The sequence below is a fragment of the Saccoglossus kowalevskii genome, chromosome 2, assembly GCF_978046115.1.
Source record: "Saccoglossus kowalevskii chromosome 2, keSacKowa6.1, whole genome shotgun sequence".
Classification (NCBI taxonomy): domain Eukaryota; kingdom Metazoa; phylum Hemichordata; class Enteropneusta; family Harrimaniidae; genus Saccoglossus; species Saccoglossus kowalevskii.
In genome coordinates, this window is record NC_140642.1 from 35110753 (window position 1) to 35127567 (window position 16815).

The 16815-nt window shown below is 37.9% G+C and overlaps 1 protein-coding gene across 1 annotated transcript; it reads left to right on the top strand.

The window, feature by feature from the left end:
- Window positions 1-9920: 9920 nt before the first annotated feature.
- Window positions 9921-15015, top strand: LOC100368838 (cholinesterase-like). Its single transcript, XM_006818530.3, has 7 exons — window positions 9921-10056; window positions 10884-10961; window positions 11143-11261; window positions 11696-11863; window positions 12363-12985; window positions 13611-13792; window positions 14785-15015. The coding sequence occupies exons 1-7, from the start codon at window positions 9924-9926 to the stop codon at window positions 14868-14870; spliced, it is 1389 nt and encodes a 462-aa protein (XP_006818593.3). The 5' UTR covers window positions 9921-9923; the 3' UTR covers window positions 14871-15015.
- Window positions 15016-16815: the final 1800 nt, after the last annotated feature.

A 16815-nucleotide genomic window follows, 5' to 3' on the forward strand; every position in this document is an offset into this window, starting at 1 on the left:
AGATACTGATTTCCACTTCAACATCAACATTGCATTACCTGATACCCATTTCCACTTCACCATTGTCATTGCATTGTATCATGCCTATTTCCACTTCACCATTGCATTACCAGATACCCATTTCCACTTCACCATTGCCATTGCATTGTATCATGCCTATTTCCACTTCACCATTGCATTACCAGATACCCATTTCCACTTCACCATTGCCATTGCATTGTGTCATGCCTATTTCCTCTTCACCATTACATTACCAGATACCTATTTCCACTTCAACATTGCATTACCAGATACTGATTTCCACTTCAACATCAACATTGTATTACCCGATACCTATTTCCACTTCAACATTGCAATACCCGATACCCTTTTCCACTTCACCATTGCCATTGCATTGTATCATGCCTATTTCCACTTCACCATTACATTTCCAGATACCTATTTCCACTTCACCATTGCATTTCCAGATACCGATTTCCACTTGAACATCAACATTGTATTACCCGATACCTATTTCCACTCCACCATTGCACTACCAGATTCCAAATTCGACTTCACCATTGCCATTGCATTCCATTGCATCATTAATATCTCCACTTCACCATTGCATTACCAGATAGTCATTTGTACTTCACCATTGCCATTGCATTGTATCATGCCTATTTCCACTTCACCATTGCATTACCCGATACCCATTTCCACTTCACCATTGCCATTGCATTGTGTCATGCTTATTTCCACTTCACCATTGCATTACAAGATACCCATTTCCACTTCACCATTGCCATTGCATTGTATGATGTCCATTTCCACTTCACCAGTACCATTGCATTACCATACACCCATTTCCACTTCACCATTGCCATTGCATTGCATCATTTCCACTTCACCATTGCATTACTAGATATCCATTTCACTTCAACATTGACATTGCATTACCTGATGCCCATTTCCACTTCACAATTGCCATTGGTATTGCATTACCTGATGCCCATTTCCATTTCACCATTGCCATTGGTATTGCATTACCTGATGCCCATTTCCACTTCACAATTGCCATTGGAATTGCATTACCTGATGCCCATTTCCATTTCACCATTGCCATTGGTATTGCATTACCTGGTGCTCATTTCCACTTCACCATTGCCATTGGTATTGCATTACCTGATGACCATTTCCCCTTCACCATTTCCATTGGTATTGCATTACCTGATGCTCATTCCCACTGCAACATTGCCATTGGTATTGCATTACCTGATGCCCATTTGCACTTCACAATTGCCATTGGTATTGCATTACCTGATGCCTATTTCCACTTCACCATTGTCATTGGTATTGGATTACCTGATGCCCATTTCCATTTCACAATTCCCATTGACATTGCATTACCTGATGCCCATTTCCACTTCACCATTGCCATTGCATTGCATCATGCCTATTTCCACTTCACCATTGCATTACCAGATACCCATTTTCACTTCAACATTGACATTATCTACCAGATACCCATTTCCACTTCACCATTGCCATTGCATTGTATCATGCCTATTTCCATTCACTATTGCATTACCTGATGCCTATTTCCACTTCACCACTACCATTGCATTACCTGATGCCCATTTCCACTTCACCATTGCAATTGCATTGTATCATGCCTATATCCACTTCACCATTGCATTACCAGAAACCTATTTCCACTTCACCATTGCCATTATCTACCTGATACCCATTTTAACTCCACCATTGCCATTGCATTGTGTCATGCCTATTTCCACTTCACCAGTACCATTACATTACCAGATACCTATTTCCACTTCAACATTGCATTACCAGATACTGATTTCCACTTCAACATCAACATTGTATTACCCGATACCTATTTCCACTTCAACATTGCAATACCCGATACCCTTTTCCACTTCACCATTGCCATTGCATTGTATCATGCCTATTTCCACTTCACCATTACATTTCCAGATACCTATTTCCACTTCACCATTGCATTTCCAGATACCGATTTCCACTTGAACATCAACATTGTATTACCCGATACCTATTTCCACTCCACCATTGCACTACCAGATTCCAAATTCGACTTCACCATTGCCATTGCATTCCATTGCATCATTAATATCTCCACTTCACCATTGCATTACCAGATAGCCATTTGTACTTCACCATTGCCATTGCATTGTATCATGCCTATTTCCACTTCACCATTGCATTACCCGATACCCATTTCCACTTCACCATTGCCATTGCATTGTGTCATGCTTATTTCCACTTCACCATTGCATTACAAGATACCCATTTCCACTTCACCATTGCCATTGCATTGTATGATGTCCATTTCCACTTCACCAGTACCATTGCATTACCATACACCCATTTCCACTTCACCATTGCCATTGCATTGCATCATTTCCACTTCACCATTGCATTACTAGATATCCATTTCACTTCAACATTGACATTGCATTACCTGATGCCCATTTCCACTTCACAATTGCCATTGGTATTGCATTACCTGATGCCCATTTCCATTTCACCATTGCCATTGGTATTGCATTACCTGATGCCCATTTCCACTTCACAATTGCCATTGGAATTGCATTACCTGATGCCCATTTCCATTTCACCATTGCCATTGGTATTGCATTACCTGGTGCTCATTTCCACTTCACCATTGCCATTGGTATTGCATTACCTGATGACCATTTCCCCTTCACCATTTCCATTGGTATTGCATTACCTGATGCTCATTCCCACTGCAACATTGCCATTGGTATTGCATTACCTGATGCCCATTTGCACTTCACAATTGCCATTGGTATTGCATTACCTGATGCCTATTTCCACTTCACCATTGTCATTGGTATTGGATTACCTGATGCCCATTTCCATTTCACAATTCCCATTGACATTGCATTACCTGATGCCCATTTCCACTTCACCATTGCCATTGCATTGCATCATGCCTATTTCCACTTCACCATTGCATTACCAGATACCCATTTTCACTTCAACATTGACATTATCTACCAGATACCCATTTCCACTTCACCATTGCCATTGCATTGTATCATGCCTATTTCCATTCACTATTGCATTACCTGATGCCTATTTCCACTTCACCACTACCATTGCATTACCTGATGCCCATTTCCACTTCACCATTGCAATTGCATTGTATCATGCCTATATCCACTTCACCATTGCATTACCAGAAACCTATTTCCACTTCACCATTGCCATTATCTACCTGATACCCATTTTAACTCCACCATTGCCATTGCATTGTGTCATGCCTATTTCCACTTCACCAGTACCATTGCATTACCAGATACCCATTTCCACTTCATCATTGCCATTGCATTGTATCATGCCTATTTCCACTTCACCATTGCACTACCAGATACCCATTTCCACTTCACCATTGCCATTGCATTGCATCATGCCTATTTCCACTTCACCATTGCATTATCTGATACCCATTTCCACTTTAACATTGACATTGCATTACCCGATACCCATTTCCACTTCACCATTGCATTACCACATACCCATTTCCACTTCACCATTGCATAACCAGATACCTATTTCCACTTCACCATTGCGATTGCATTACCTGATCCCCATATCCACTTCACCATTGCCATAGCAGTGTATCATGCCTCTTTACACTTCACCATTGTCATTGGTATTGCATTACCTGATGCCCATTTCCACTTCACAATTGCCATTGACATTGCATTACCTGATGCCCATTTCCATTCCACCATTGCCATTGGTATTGCATTACCTGATGCCCATTTCCACTTCACCATTGCCATTGGTATTGCATTACCTTATGCCCATTTCCATTCCACCATTGCCATTGGTATTGCATTACCTGATGCCCATTTCCACTTCACCATTGCCATTGGTATTGCATTACCTGATGCCCATTTCCATTCCACCATTGCCATTGGTATTGCATTACCTGATGCCCATTTCCACTTCACTATTGTCATTGACATTGCATTACCTGATGCCCATTTCCACTTCACAATTGCCATTGGTATTGCATTACCTGATGCCCAATTCCACTTCACAATTGCCATTGACATTGCATTACCTGATGCCCATTTCCACTTCACAATTGCCATTGGTATTGCATTACCTGATGCCCATTTCCACTTCACCATTGCCATTGGTATTGCATTACCTGATGCCGTTTTCCACTTCACTATTGCCATTGGTATTGCATTACCTGATGCCCATTTCCACTTCACCATTGCCATTGGTAATGCATTACCTGATGCCTATTTCCACTTCACCATTGTCATTGGTATTGCATTACCTGATGCCTATTTCCACTTCACCATTGTCATTGGTATTGCATTACCTGATGCCCATTTCCACTTCACCATTGCCATTGGTAATGCATTACCTGATGCCTATTTCCACTTCACCATTGTCATTGGTATTGCATTACCTGATGCCTATTTCCACTTCACCATTGTCATTGGTAATGCATTACCTGATGCCTATTTCCACTTCACCATTGTCATTGGTATTGCATTACCTGATGCCTATTTCCACTTCACCATTGTCATTGACATTGCATTACCTGATGCCCATTTCCACTTCACCATTGCCATTGGCATTGAATTACCTGATGCCCATTTCCACTTCACAATTGCCATTGGTATTGCATTACCTGATGCCCATTTCCACTTCACAATGGCCATTGGTATTGCATTACCTGATGCCCATTTCAACTTCACCATTGCCATTGGTATTGCATTACCTGATGCCCATTTCAACTTCACAATGGCCATTGGTATTGCATTACCTGATGCCCATTTCCACTTCACCATTGCCATTGGTATTGCATTACCTGATGCCCATTTCCACTTCACCATTGCCATTGGTATTGCATTACCTGATGCCCATTTGCACTTCACAATTGCCATTGGTATTGCATTACCTGATGCCCATTTCCACTTCACAATTGTCATTGGTATTGCATTACCTGATGCCCATTTCCACTTCACAATGGCCATTGGTATTGCATTACCTGATGCCCATTTCCACTTCACCATTGCCATTGGTATTGCATTACCTGATGCCCATTTACACTTCACCATTGTCATTGGTATTGCATTACCTGATGCCCATTTCCACTTCACCATTGCCATTGGTATTGCATTACCTGATGCCCATTTCCACTTCACAATTGCCATTGGTATTGCATTACCTGATGCCCATTTCCACTTCACCATTGCCATTGGTATTGCATTACCTGATGCCCATTTCCACTTCACCATTGCCATTGGTATTGCATTACCTGATGCCCATTTCCACTTCACAATTGCCATTGGTATTGCATTACCTGATGCCCATTTCCACTTCACAATTGCCATTGGTATTGCATTACCTGATGCCCATTTCCACTTCACAATTGCCATTGGTATTGCATTACCTGATGCCCATTTGCACTTCACAATTGCCATTGGTATTGCATTACCTGATGCCCATTTCCACTTCACAATTGCCATTGGTATTGCATTACCTGATGCCCATTTCCACTTCACAATTGCCATTGGTATTGCATTACCTGATGCCCATTTCCACTTCACAATTGCCATTGGTATTGCATTACCTGATGCCCATTTCCACTTCACCATTGCCATTGGTATTGCATTACCTGATGCCCATTTGCACTTCACAATTGCCATTGGTATTGCATTACCTGATGCCCATTTGCACTTCACAATTGCCATTGGTATTGCATTACCTGATGCCCATTTCCACTTCACAATTGTCATTGGTATTGCATTACCTGATGCCCATTTTCACTTCACAATGGCCATTGGTATTGCATTACCTGATGCCCATTTCCACTTCACCATTGCCATTGGTATTGCATTACCTGATGCCCATTTCCACTTCACCATTGTCATTAGTATTGCATTACCTGATGCCCATTTCCACTTCACCATTGCCATTGGTATTGCATTACCTGATGCCCATTTGCACTTCACAATTGCTATTGGTATTGCATTACCTGATGCCCATTTCCACTTCACAATTGTCATTGGTATTGCATTACCTGATGCCCATTTCCACTTCACAATTGCCATTGGTATTGCATTACCTGATGCCCATTTCCACTTCACCATTGTCATTGGTATTGCATTACCTGATGCCCATTTCCACTTCACAATTGCCATTGATATTGCATTACCTGATGCCCATATGCACTTCACAATTGCCATTGGTATTGCATTACCTGATGCCCATATGCACTTCACAATTGCCATTGGTATTGCATTACCTGATGCCCATTTCCACTTCACAATTGCCATTGGTATTGCATTACCTGATGCCCATTTCCACTTCACAATTGCCATTGGTATTGCATTACCTGATGCCCATTTCCACTTCACAATTGCCATTGGTGTTGCATTACCTGATGCCCATTTCCACTTCACAATTGCCATTGGTATTGCATTACCTGATGCCCATTTCCACTTCACAATTGCCATTGGTATTGCATTACCTGATGCCCATTTCCACTTCACAATTGCCATTGGTATTGCATTACCTGATGCCCATTTCCACTTCACAATTGCCATTGGTATTGCATTACCTGATGCCCATTTCCACTTCACAATTGCCATTGGTGTTGCATTACCTGATGCCCATTTGCATTTCACCTTTGCCATTACATCGCATCATTTCCACTGAACCATTCCCATCATATTACCTGATACGCATTTAGACTTCACCATTCCCATTGCATTCCCTGATACCTATTTTCACCATTGGTTACCAACATGAATTGTGTCATTTTCAATAACTTTCACCCTCCATGAAATAATTTCATAGTCCAACAATTACTTACAAGTCATAATCATCTGGTCAGATGAAAATTGGAAAATTGAACCCTGAAGACTTCAATCGAAAGACTCGTGGGTTAACAGACTCCCTTCAAAATTCACATGGTATGAACTTGTTTCTACACATGTAAACAAAACAGTCTATTGCGTAATTGATTATTGCAAGATGCGCTACATCCATTCATGCACGACTTCACCATCTGACAAGCAATATTTATTTACTAACACATTCCATTTTATGGAGAACTTTATATCCATAAGATACTACTAGGATTGTATCTCTCTTACAATCCACCACCATGTTGGTTACAAGAATACCTGCCGTCTATTTCCACTTCTAGTATTGCTTCTCCACTTCCAACTAGTACTGGGTGCTGCCTCGTAATGCTTCTCCAACCTCTATAACATGTGTTCATAGTGAATATATATATATTGGCATATAGCAACGCAACACCACATATAGCAACCATGTCCTATAAATTGGTACCCCTACATTTCTCCTTGAAGCTATATTTTCAATGTGAAATCCATAAAGACATGGCAACATGAAAATCAGGCTGAATGTTTTGTGTTGTACATTGATATAAATATATTGTATTGGTTTTCAAAAATATACATTTTCAGACAATAAGATTTCATTGAGGTAGAGTAGCTTTGCAAATGCCGTGTATTGGTGGATAGTAGTTTAATACAATCAAATTACACAGGGTTAGCACGCAGGCCCTGACTGACTGATGATCAGACAGACATTGATAAGATAACGTGTAATGTTAATAATTTAACAGACTCATCCCATTGCCATTGATGAGTATATACCCAGTCATGTTTACCAGTGGGTTTGTTTTGTTGTGCCTGTTAAGCACTGTGCGATGTGGCTACCGTCAAGATGATACAGAGGAGTCAGAATGGACATGGTTAGATACAGAGCCTATCGTGAAGTCACCGCAGGGACAATTTACTGGTGTAGCTAGATTGTTTTCTCATGATGACCTTGAAGGTGATTGGCTAGTGCACGTATACATGGGGATACCGTACGCTGAGCCACCTATTGGAGAGTTAAGGTTTCAACCACCTAAGGCCAAGGTCCCAGTCGGTGACTGGGATGCAACATATTTCCGTGAAGTGTGTCCACAACTTAGTCTACCTGTGTTTGAGTCTCAAGCGACTGACGAAAACTGTCTGTATCTGAATATATTTGTACCACAATCATCTGAAGCAGTGGTATGTATTATTAATCTCAGTCAGAAATCACAAGGTTATAGACACTTATTTTCACGCGGACATTTTACACCCCAAGACATTGTGAACACATGTAAGAAATAGAGCAGTTGTAAACATGTGACGACTTTTTATACAAATACAATTGTAATTATAACAAAGTACAACACAAAATCGACCCCTTAACTCCAGCCTGTTCAAATGTTCAAATAACTGAGGAAATAAATCAGACATATTGACCCACTTATCACGTTTGGAATTTTGAGTGAACGGATGTACAAGAATATTGGCAGTTAAATCAGAAATGTGCTATGTTGTATCATGGCAACGAATAGCAGTGGCCTATGAACACCTAGCAAATAATAATCGAAAATTGGATAGAAGACAATCGCACACAGGAGATGCTTTAGGTGCAGGATGAATGAATGATATACAAATGGTTTTAGTATCCCTGATGCAAACATTGACAAACATGCAAGTGTATCACGTGATACTAGAAACATGGATACCATGCGTGTCTATGCTCAAATAGGGCGAAGTGGTGAAACAGGAATCGCGAAGACAAGTAAATGCAGAACATAATTGCCCAACCAGATTGTCTTGAGCCATGCAACTTTAATAATGATGCCCGCATTACTAAACTTACGTTACAATGGGAGTAGTCCAAGCATGAAGTCCAATTGCATCAACAGTAGATGCTGATAACTCCAAATCACTGGTACAAAAAAGTACAGATTTGTTTTTGTATGTTTGCACATTTCAATATTGATTATACAAGTTGTAAATTATCCATATGAATCATATTTGCGCTTTCTTCAACCGACTTGAAAAAGTTATTGAACATTGACACTCCCAGGGATTGGCCGAACCATACTGTTGGTTTGGTCTCCATATGAGTTTTTTTAAGTAACTTATAATATTCCTGGATTTAAAGATGATATGGATTACAATAATTACACATTTAACTCTTTCACTATTTTCGCTTCGATGGAACCGGACCTGACCTTTTTACACGGTGTCTATTCACGAAGAGTTTTGTCTCCATACCTTCTTATTGCCATGTATGCACCAGTTAGACAGTTGAGGGCGCCCCATTGTTTTTTAACCAAGGTCAAAATAAAATAAATACAGGAGGTTTTCCGTCTTTCCCAGTGTGCTCACTTTATGCAACCATATGCTGACACAATTGTTGTCCCAAGTGTCTATGGTTTCTGAACATTTTGAAGTTAATGTTTTAAATAGTTATTTCTTTGATATGTTGCCATCTATTGTTTCTGTATGTTAATTGTGGTTCATAGTATTGTGTTTGTCCGTTCCTATATTTATTTCATTAGAATCTGTTATTGGGACTTTAGTCAGTTGACTCTTCAAATAACTAAATACATTTCCTCATTTGGAATAAGACTTCTTTTAAAATAAAATGATTGTGTTATTAGATTAACTGTAAGGTCATGTTATCCATACAAAGGCTTGTAGAGTCCTGATATTTTCAGTGGATCATGGGAAAAGTACTTTACGGGGGTGAGAGTGGCTTTACTACTAATTTGTGAAAATAATTGCATTTAGGATCTAGGAATTATTAATCACTGGTCTGGACTCGAATATATAAAACCCCAATAATGTCCCAATAAACTTTGGAAAATTCCCTCTTCTTGTTGTATGTAAAGCAATTCAATGTTAATTTTAACTAAGAAATGCTTACTGGTTAAACAGGAAACACTGTTTTAAGACTCGGCATCTAAATTCCGCATAGGATCACCCTAGTAATTTCCTATACTTTGTGATTACCAGGCTTCTAAGAAAGCGGTGGTGATATGGATGCATGGAGGGGCATTTTACATATCATCTGGATCTGCACCAGAGCATGATGGGACGGTTATGTCAGCACTCGGTAACATCATAGTAGTAACCATCAACTACAGGCTAGGTCCACTTGGTTTTCTGAGTACAGGTATGTATGTGCATACATAGCTTCATTGATACAGTTCAACGAGTCATGCAGTTACCCCAAGTTATGTCGCTATATTATTTAGTGGGTGGCAAAATCTGCTGGGAAGTAATCCAGCAGCAGATGCCCGATTTCATGTGACATGCATAGAATACTGTGATCAAAGAATAGTATGTACTAATTGCTAGTTAATTCATTCATTAGTCAACGTCTTCCAAACTTATTCACAACAACCAATTGTTCACATTCACAACCAGGCGTACAAAAAAGCTGAAATAAATAATTACTATACACTCGTTCAATAAATCTGATATTGTAAGGTCACTAATGAGATATCCTCTTTGTATGCTATGCAAAAGGATATTGCATTTAATGTTCAGTTTAGTTTATTCGATATGAAAAACATCGACGAGAAAGACAAAACAAAGCAGATAGAGACCACCAAGAATCCCATATTGAAGTCTACACCTAGAATAACCTACAAAATTGCAGGGAGTAACTTATTTCCAGTAGGGTTCTAAGATCACACCCACTGAAAAAACAAAATAAACAACATTACAAAAACTATATAAATCTAAGACATTAATATACACGACCAATTAAAAAAGTACAAAAACATACAACATTTTTGATGCACATCAAAGAAACTCAGAAATTATCAATCTGTTTAAAACGCAATTTAATATTTTTAACAATTCGTGGGAATTTATTCAATTCTATAATAATATAGGTAATGTGACGTAATGTATTACACCATGTTTCATGTGCAATCTTGTATGTTAAATGGGCATGCAAGGAACTATCGCATATTTTTCTGTTCAAATCAACAGGTGATGAAGTTGCCACTGGTAACTATGGCTTACTAGATCAGCGTCAAGCTATCATATGGGTCAGGGAGAACATAGAAGGTAAGACTATCATAAACAGTTATTTCACATGTCTGTGAGGGTAAAATGAGTGTTACGATGGAATAATACATAGAATATATTTATTCTGGAACAGACCTTTATGCAAACATTTGTAATAGATTTTTCTATGTATATTTTTCATCATATTTTCATCATATGATTGATTTTCTGTGTTATATAGCATTTGGTGGCGACATTGATAGGATCACAGTGATGGGTGAGTCAGCTGGAGCTGCCAGTATTGGACTTCATTTACTTTCACATGGCAGCCGAGGATTGTTTAAAAGAGCTATAATGCAGGTAGGTTGTAACCACATTCCCATTCTGCTGTAGCCTCTCATCGTGTTGTTTGACTTTAAATCAAAACTATGTAATAAAACACTGAATCAAAAAACGCATGCCTGTGGTTTTTTGGACCTTGTATCCTGTCGTGTAATAGCATTCAACTCTTTGTTGTGTTTTTGTACTTACGCTTGCCTATGTTTATGCCACATCTCATAGGTTCCATACGTGAAACTCTTCCCATTGTTATAGTTATGTATGACACAATTATTACACTCTAGTTAATGCGGTGATCTGGTAATTAATGGATTATTTAAAATTAATGAATTAATTAAAATTCTGTATACAGTTGAAATAGAATTTCACCTCACCAGGTGAGCCCTCCTTAGGTCATGTATTTGCGATTCATGTTATTTCAAAGCTGAAAACAAATATATTCATCACTTTTTCAGAGTGGTTCTGGACACTCACCATGGGCTATTGTGCCTTCATCTGAAGTGGCGAGAAAGAGATCTTTTGCGCTTGGTGAGCTAGTTGGATGTAGCCACACAACAACCAGTCAGCTGATTCAGTGTCTACGTCAAGTGCCAGCAGATTCTCTAGTACAAGCACAGCTTCTGGTATGATATACGTCTCACACATTAGTACATTGTGTATAAATATAGTCAGCAGGCGCATTGGTTAGAATTCATTTTTTTTTTTGAAAAATCATGCATTTTACAGTATTGAAAAATAAACAAATAACTGACATTTTTGACACAAAGTATCAATTTCACTGGTTTAAAATCAGTCCTAATGCAATACATACAGCACATATATATGATCATTATCAGAAATCTGACAATTGACGGGGTCAAAAAGTTCTGGTTGATAATGGATTTTAGGAGAGATGATTGAAAAAAAAAGTTATCGAGTCGTTATTATTCTTCGTCAACATAAACTTTCACTGATATCTATTGCACACTCAAAAAAGGTTAAATTAACGGACGGATCTGTTTATATTAATATCTGCTATTCAGACCATGCCTGAATGGAGACTAGTAGTAATTATATAGTTCATAAACAAGAATAGCATCCAACTTACGCTTCGTTTATTGAGATTTTCATTTGTTGTTGCAGGTAACCAATAAAACAGGCGAAGCGAAAAATGCTATCGCATTTACACCTATCGTAGATGGCGTATTTTTAGCCGATACTCCAACAAATTTGTTTGAGCAAAAGAACCCTGTCAACCAGGCTGACATTCTGATAGGATCAAATGCGGATGAAGGAACAATGTCATTGCTTTTTATGTTTCCACACCTCTCTAACATCACTAATCCTGTCATCAATCATACAATTTTCGACCACGTCACGCCACAAATTATCTACAACAACCACAACTCATTGATATTGGAGAGTATTAAGTTCATGTATACGGACTGGAACACTGCTGACTCTGAACACACCAATTATTTCCAATCACTGTCTCAGATGTCTGGAGATGAAAGTTTCACTTGTCCTGCAGATTTGTTTGCAAAGCAGTATTTTGAGCGTGGCAACACTGTATATATGTATCATTTCTCTCATCATCCAAGTACCTCTATTTATAATACAAGTTGGTTAGGCGCAAGTCACGCTGAAGAGATACCCTTTGTGTTTGGATGGCACTTTCACAGACACATGGATATGGTGTACAAACCGGAGGAATTCTATTTATCCTTATATATCCTGAGTTATTGGACCAGCTTTATTAAAACTGGGTATACAATGATTTAAGTATTATTCTTACATTATTTTCTCGTAAGTTTTTAGTGCAAATTGTGAGATGAAAAACGGGCAGAGTGTAGCTTTGAATCAACAATTATTTTAAGAAAAGAATAGGACTATGCTATTGGTGTGACGTGATCACATTATAAGCATTTGCTGAGAATAATAGAAATGATACAGTAATGGTCATTGCCTTTACAGACCATCGCACTGTCACGTCATACATTTTTCCTGAGCAGCATGCCAATGTGTGATAACAAATGTCGCTCACAGATCAGCACTCATCTGCTGTGACAACGTAGTCCATAAGTTGTTTTGTTAACAAAGACACATATATAATAACAACAACAGCGAACAACACCGTTATTTCTTTTCATTTGCAACAAAATAATATTATATGCATATAATAATCAAAATAAGACATTGGGTTACTGCATTATCTAAATAATAAATATTGTCGAGTCTTTGATATTTTAATTAACATCTTGATCTCCTATATTTTATTTAAACTATGTGTTTTTGCCCAAATTGTCAACTGTATCTACCGGTAGTCATACGTGGTGGAATGTATTACATCCACTAACACAATGATTAGTAAATTATTTTATTGTATTACAGTAATCCCACAACTTACATGGAAGGTCAAAGAACACCAGATATTCCTGAATGGCCCCCATTTACTGTCCCAGATCTACAGTACAAAGATTTGTCGGTTGGCTTGGAAACCAGACGAGCACTAAAAGCTCCACAGTGTCAGTTTTGGAACTCATATTTACCTAGTCTGGTAAAACATACAGCATGTAAGTATCAGTAACTAACACTTAGGCATTTGAAGTCAAAAAGTAATATTACCCAGGACTACATTTAGTACAACTGCTTACCGATTATTTGATTGAGTGGTACCTGAAAAATCTGTCATGCTATTGTTGTTCTCTACAACATGCTATTTTGATGAGAAATGCAATAGCTGGATTGCAACCTTATTTCTGGGTGCATTTGAGATTGGCCGACAAACCATGTAATCATGCAGCATTGGTTTTGTCAATGCATTTGCCTATGTATAAGATCAAAACATTCAAGTGTAAAATACTATACAGTTTTGGGGATCTTTCAGCTTGCATTCCACGTGTCACAATTCACCAGTTCTCTAAAACAAGTGAACAAACGTCAGAAGAAGAAATAAAAAACCCAATAAATCAACTCCAAGTATCTTACAATATCTCGTTAATGATTCAATTGTGGTTCATTGTGATATGCCAACAACGAACATGTGACATAAATGTTATGGTACACTAATTACACTGAGGTCAATCCATCCTTTTGACTACAGAAATTTACGGCTACAGAGATTAAGGAATAGTATTTATGTTAACAGGTTATATTGTTGTATATTCTGTATTAGATTCTCCCATAGTTCTTAACATGATAAATGTGATTGAATAAAAAACGTCCACGCACCTGACCTGAGAGATGCTCAATTATCCAATGCTATTTGCAAAAGTCAAAATACAATTCTCATATGTAAATGTTTCTACTGTATCTTCAAACACTGAAAAGTTACATCAAAGGAAAGTATGTGATAAATGAGCAATATTTAAAATAATTGGCAAATCTCTATACTTGATATTAACTAGACGATGTGCCACTAATTGAAACAACTAGTATTCCCAGCAACCCTCCTACAAAGTGATACAAATACGCGACTCCACTTTTGCCTTGGGGGAAGGGGTGATCTTTAATAATCAGAGAGTACAATGGTGTATTTACCCTGTTTTGATTATCTATTTTACAGGTAAACATACACCAACAGAAACAAAGCCAAAGAAGAAAAAAACCTGTTATGTGGATACTTTTATCGATGATTTTTGTTTGCCCTGATAAATCCTTTGCAAGCAAGCAGTCAAGTGTTCACTATTTTAGATTTCCAAAAAGTGTGACTTGTATAGCGAACAACAAATAATATATATATATATTGTGATAAGTTGTGTTGTACTGTGCAATAAAGTTGTCTCATATGTCAAAACATGATTGGTCGTTACGTTGAAGTACCTATACCACTTTTGGTCATGTGACACATTGTTCAACTCTTTTATTTTTGTAAACCCATTGTATTTATGCTAATTGTAAACCAAACACATACATTGTTATGCAGATTATAAACTTCATGGATAGCAAACTCCAATTTTATTCTGCAAAGTGTGTTAAGGAGCTTGGCATATTTGCTGAAACTGTTCCCAATCAAATTACTGTGTTCGTCTGCGGCTCAGAAAGCAAACTCTTTGCATACATAGAAAATACAACATTTACAGCTTAGCGCCCTCATGCAATTTACTCAACTCTGATCAACATTAGGTTTATATCTGCAAACCGACACTGTTATGTAGTGTTCTAATATGTATGATATAATACCAATGTTTGCAGGGACGTTGTGTTGTCGCCAAAAATACGAAAAATAATGCCTATATAATAACAATAACACTGGTGAACTGTGGTATACCACTTGATATTGCACGAATAACTCCAAATATGCATTGCCTTGGGCTTGTTTATATAAATTGTGGATTGTGCAATATCTCATACTCCCTAACTACAAGCATGAAAGTCATGGTAGTTGGGATAAGAGTAATAACAAATTGACAAGAATTTCAAAATGCTACGTAGAAAGTTGTAAAACTCCCTGGACAAGCTGTAAAAGATAGGTGGAAAGTAACTATTGTTGGGTTGAGAGAAAACAATCGTTGAGTGGAAAATAGAAATCGTTGGGTTGGAAAAAAGTTTAGAAATATTTTGTTTCGTGAATAGGTCGCAAATTTCAATTAAAAAATGTTGTGGACAATCAAAAAAGGTAGGAACAAAGTAGAACATGTCAACAATAATGCCTGCAAAGTAAAAAACCTGGATGAAAAGTCATGAATTGTAGAAGTTAAAATATATCTGGGAACTCAAACAAGTGATCTCAAAATCTTAATAGCGACACTGTTTTTTTAGTCCCCGCTCAGACGCAAGGACTTATGTTTTGACCTCCATGCGTGCGTGCGTGCGTACCTGTATCTTAGAAATGCCTGGACCAATCACAATCAAACTTCACACATACATCACATTATACATATGCATATCAATTTGTTTCACGATCTGATTCAAGATGGCCGAATAACAGCCATTTTTGTACTGAAAATCATCAAAATTAAGCATTTCTCGGCTGTTTACAGATGAATTTTGTTCAAACTTGGTATATACATTGGACATTATAGGACCTTGATGCACATCATTTTGTTTTTCAGATAAGATTCAAAATGGCCGACTGGTGGCCATTTTGTTTTAATGAATGTGGTTCTAGTGCCATATCTCCGACTTGCTTTGACTGATTACATCATGTCATAGATATATTTTTGGATGGATTTCGTTCAAACTTGGTACATACGTTACACATTACGGGTTCCTGATGCACATCATTTTATTTTTCAGATTGGAGTCAAAATGGCTGACTGGTGGCCATTTTGTTTTAATGAATGGGCTTTTAGAGCCATATCTCTGACATGCTTTGACTGATTATGTTCAAATTTTATATATTCATTGGACATAAATGTCATAAATATATACATGTATTCAAAATGGCTGATTTTGTTTTAATTAATGCTGTTCCAAAGCAATATCTCTCAATGTGGACAAGTACTCATTTGACGATCAGATACAAATGTCAATCATTTTAATGTTAAACAATCATCATAATCATATTCCTGACATGTTTACATCCCAGCTATATTACTATAAACAAAACTATATATCTTAAATTTGATAACTAACAGGGACTGTGCATGCATGG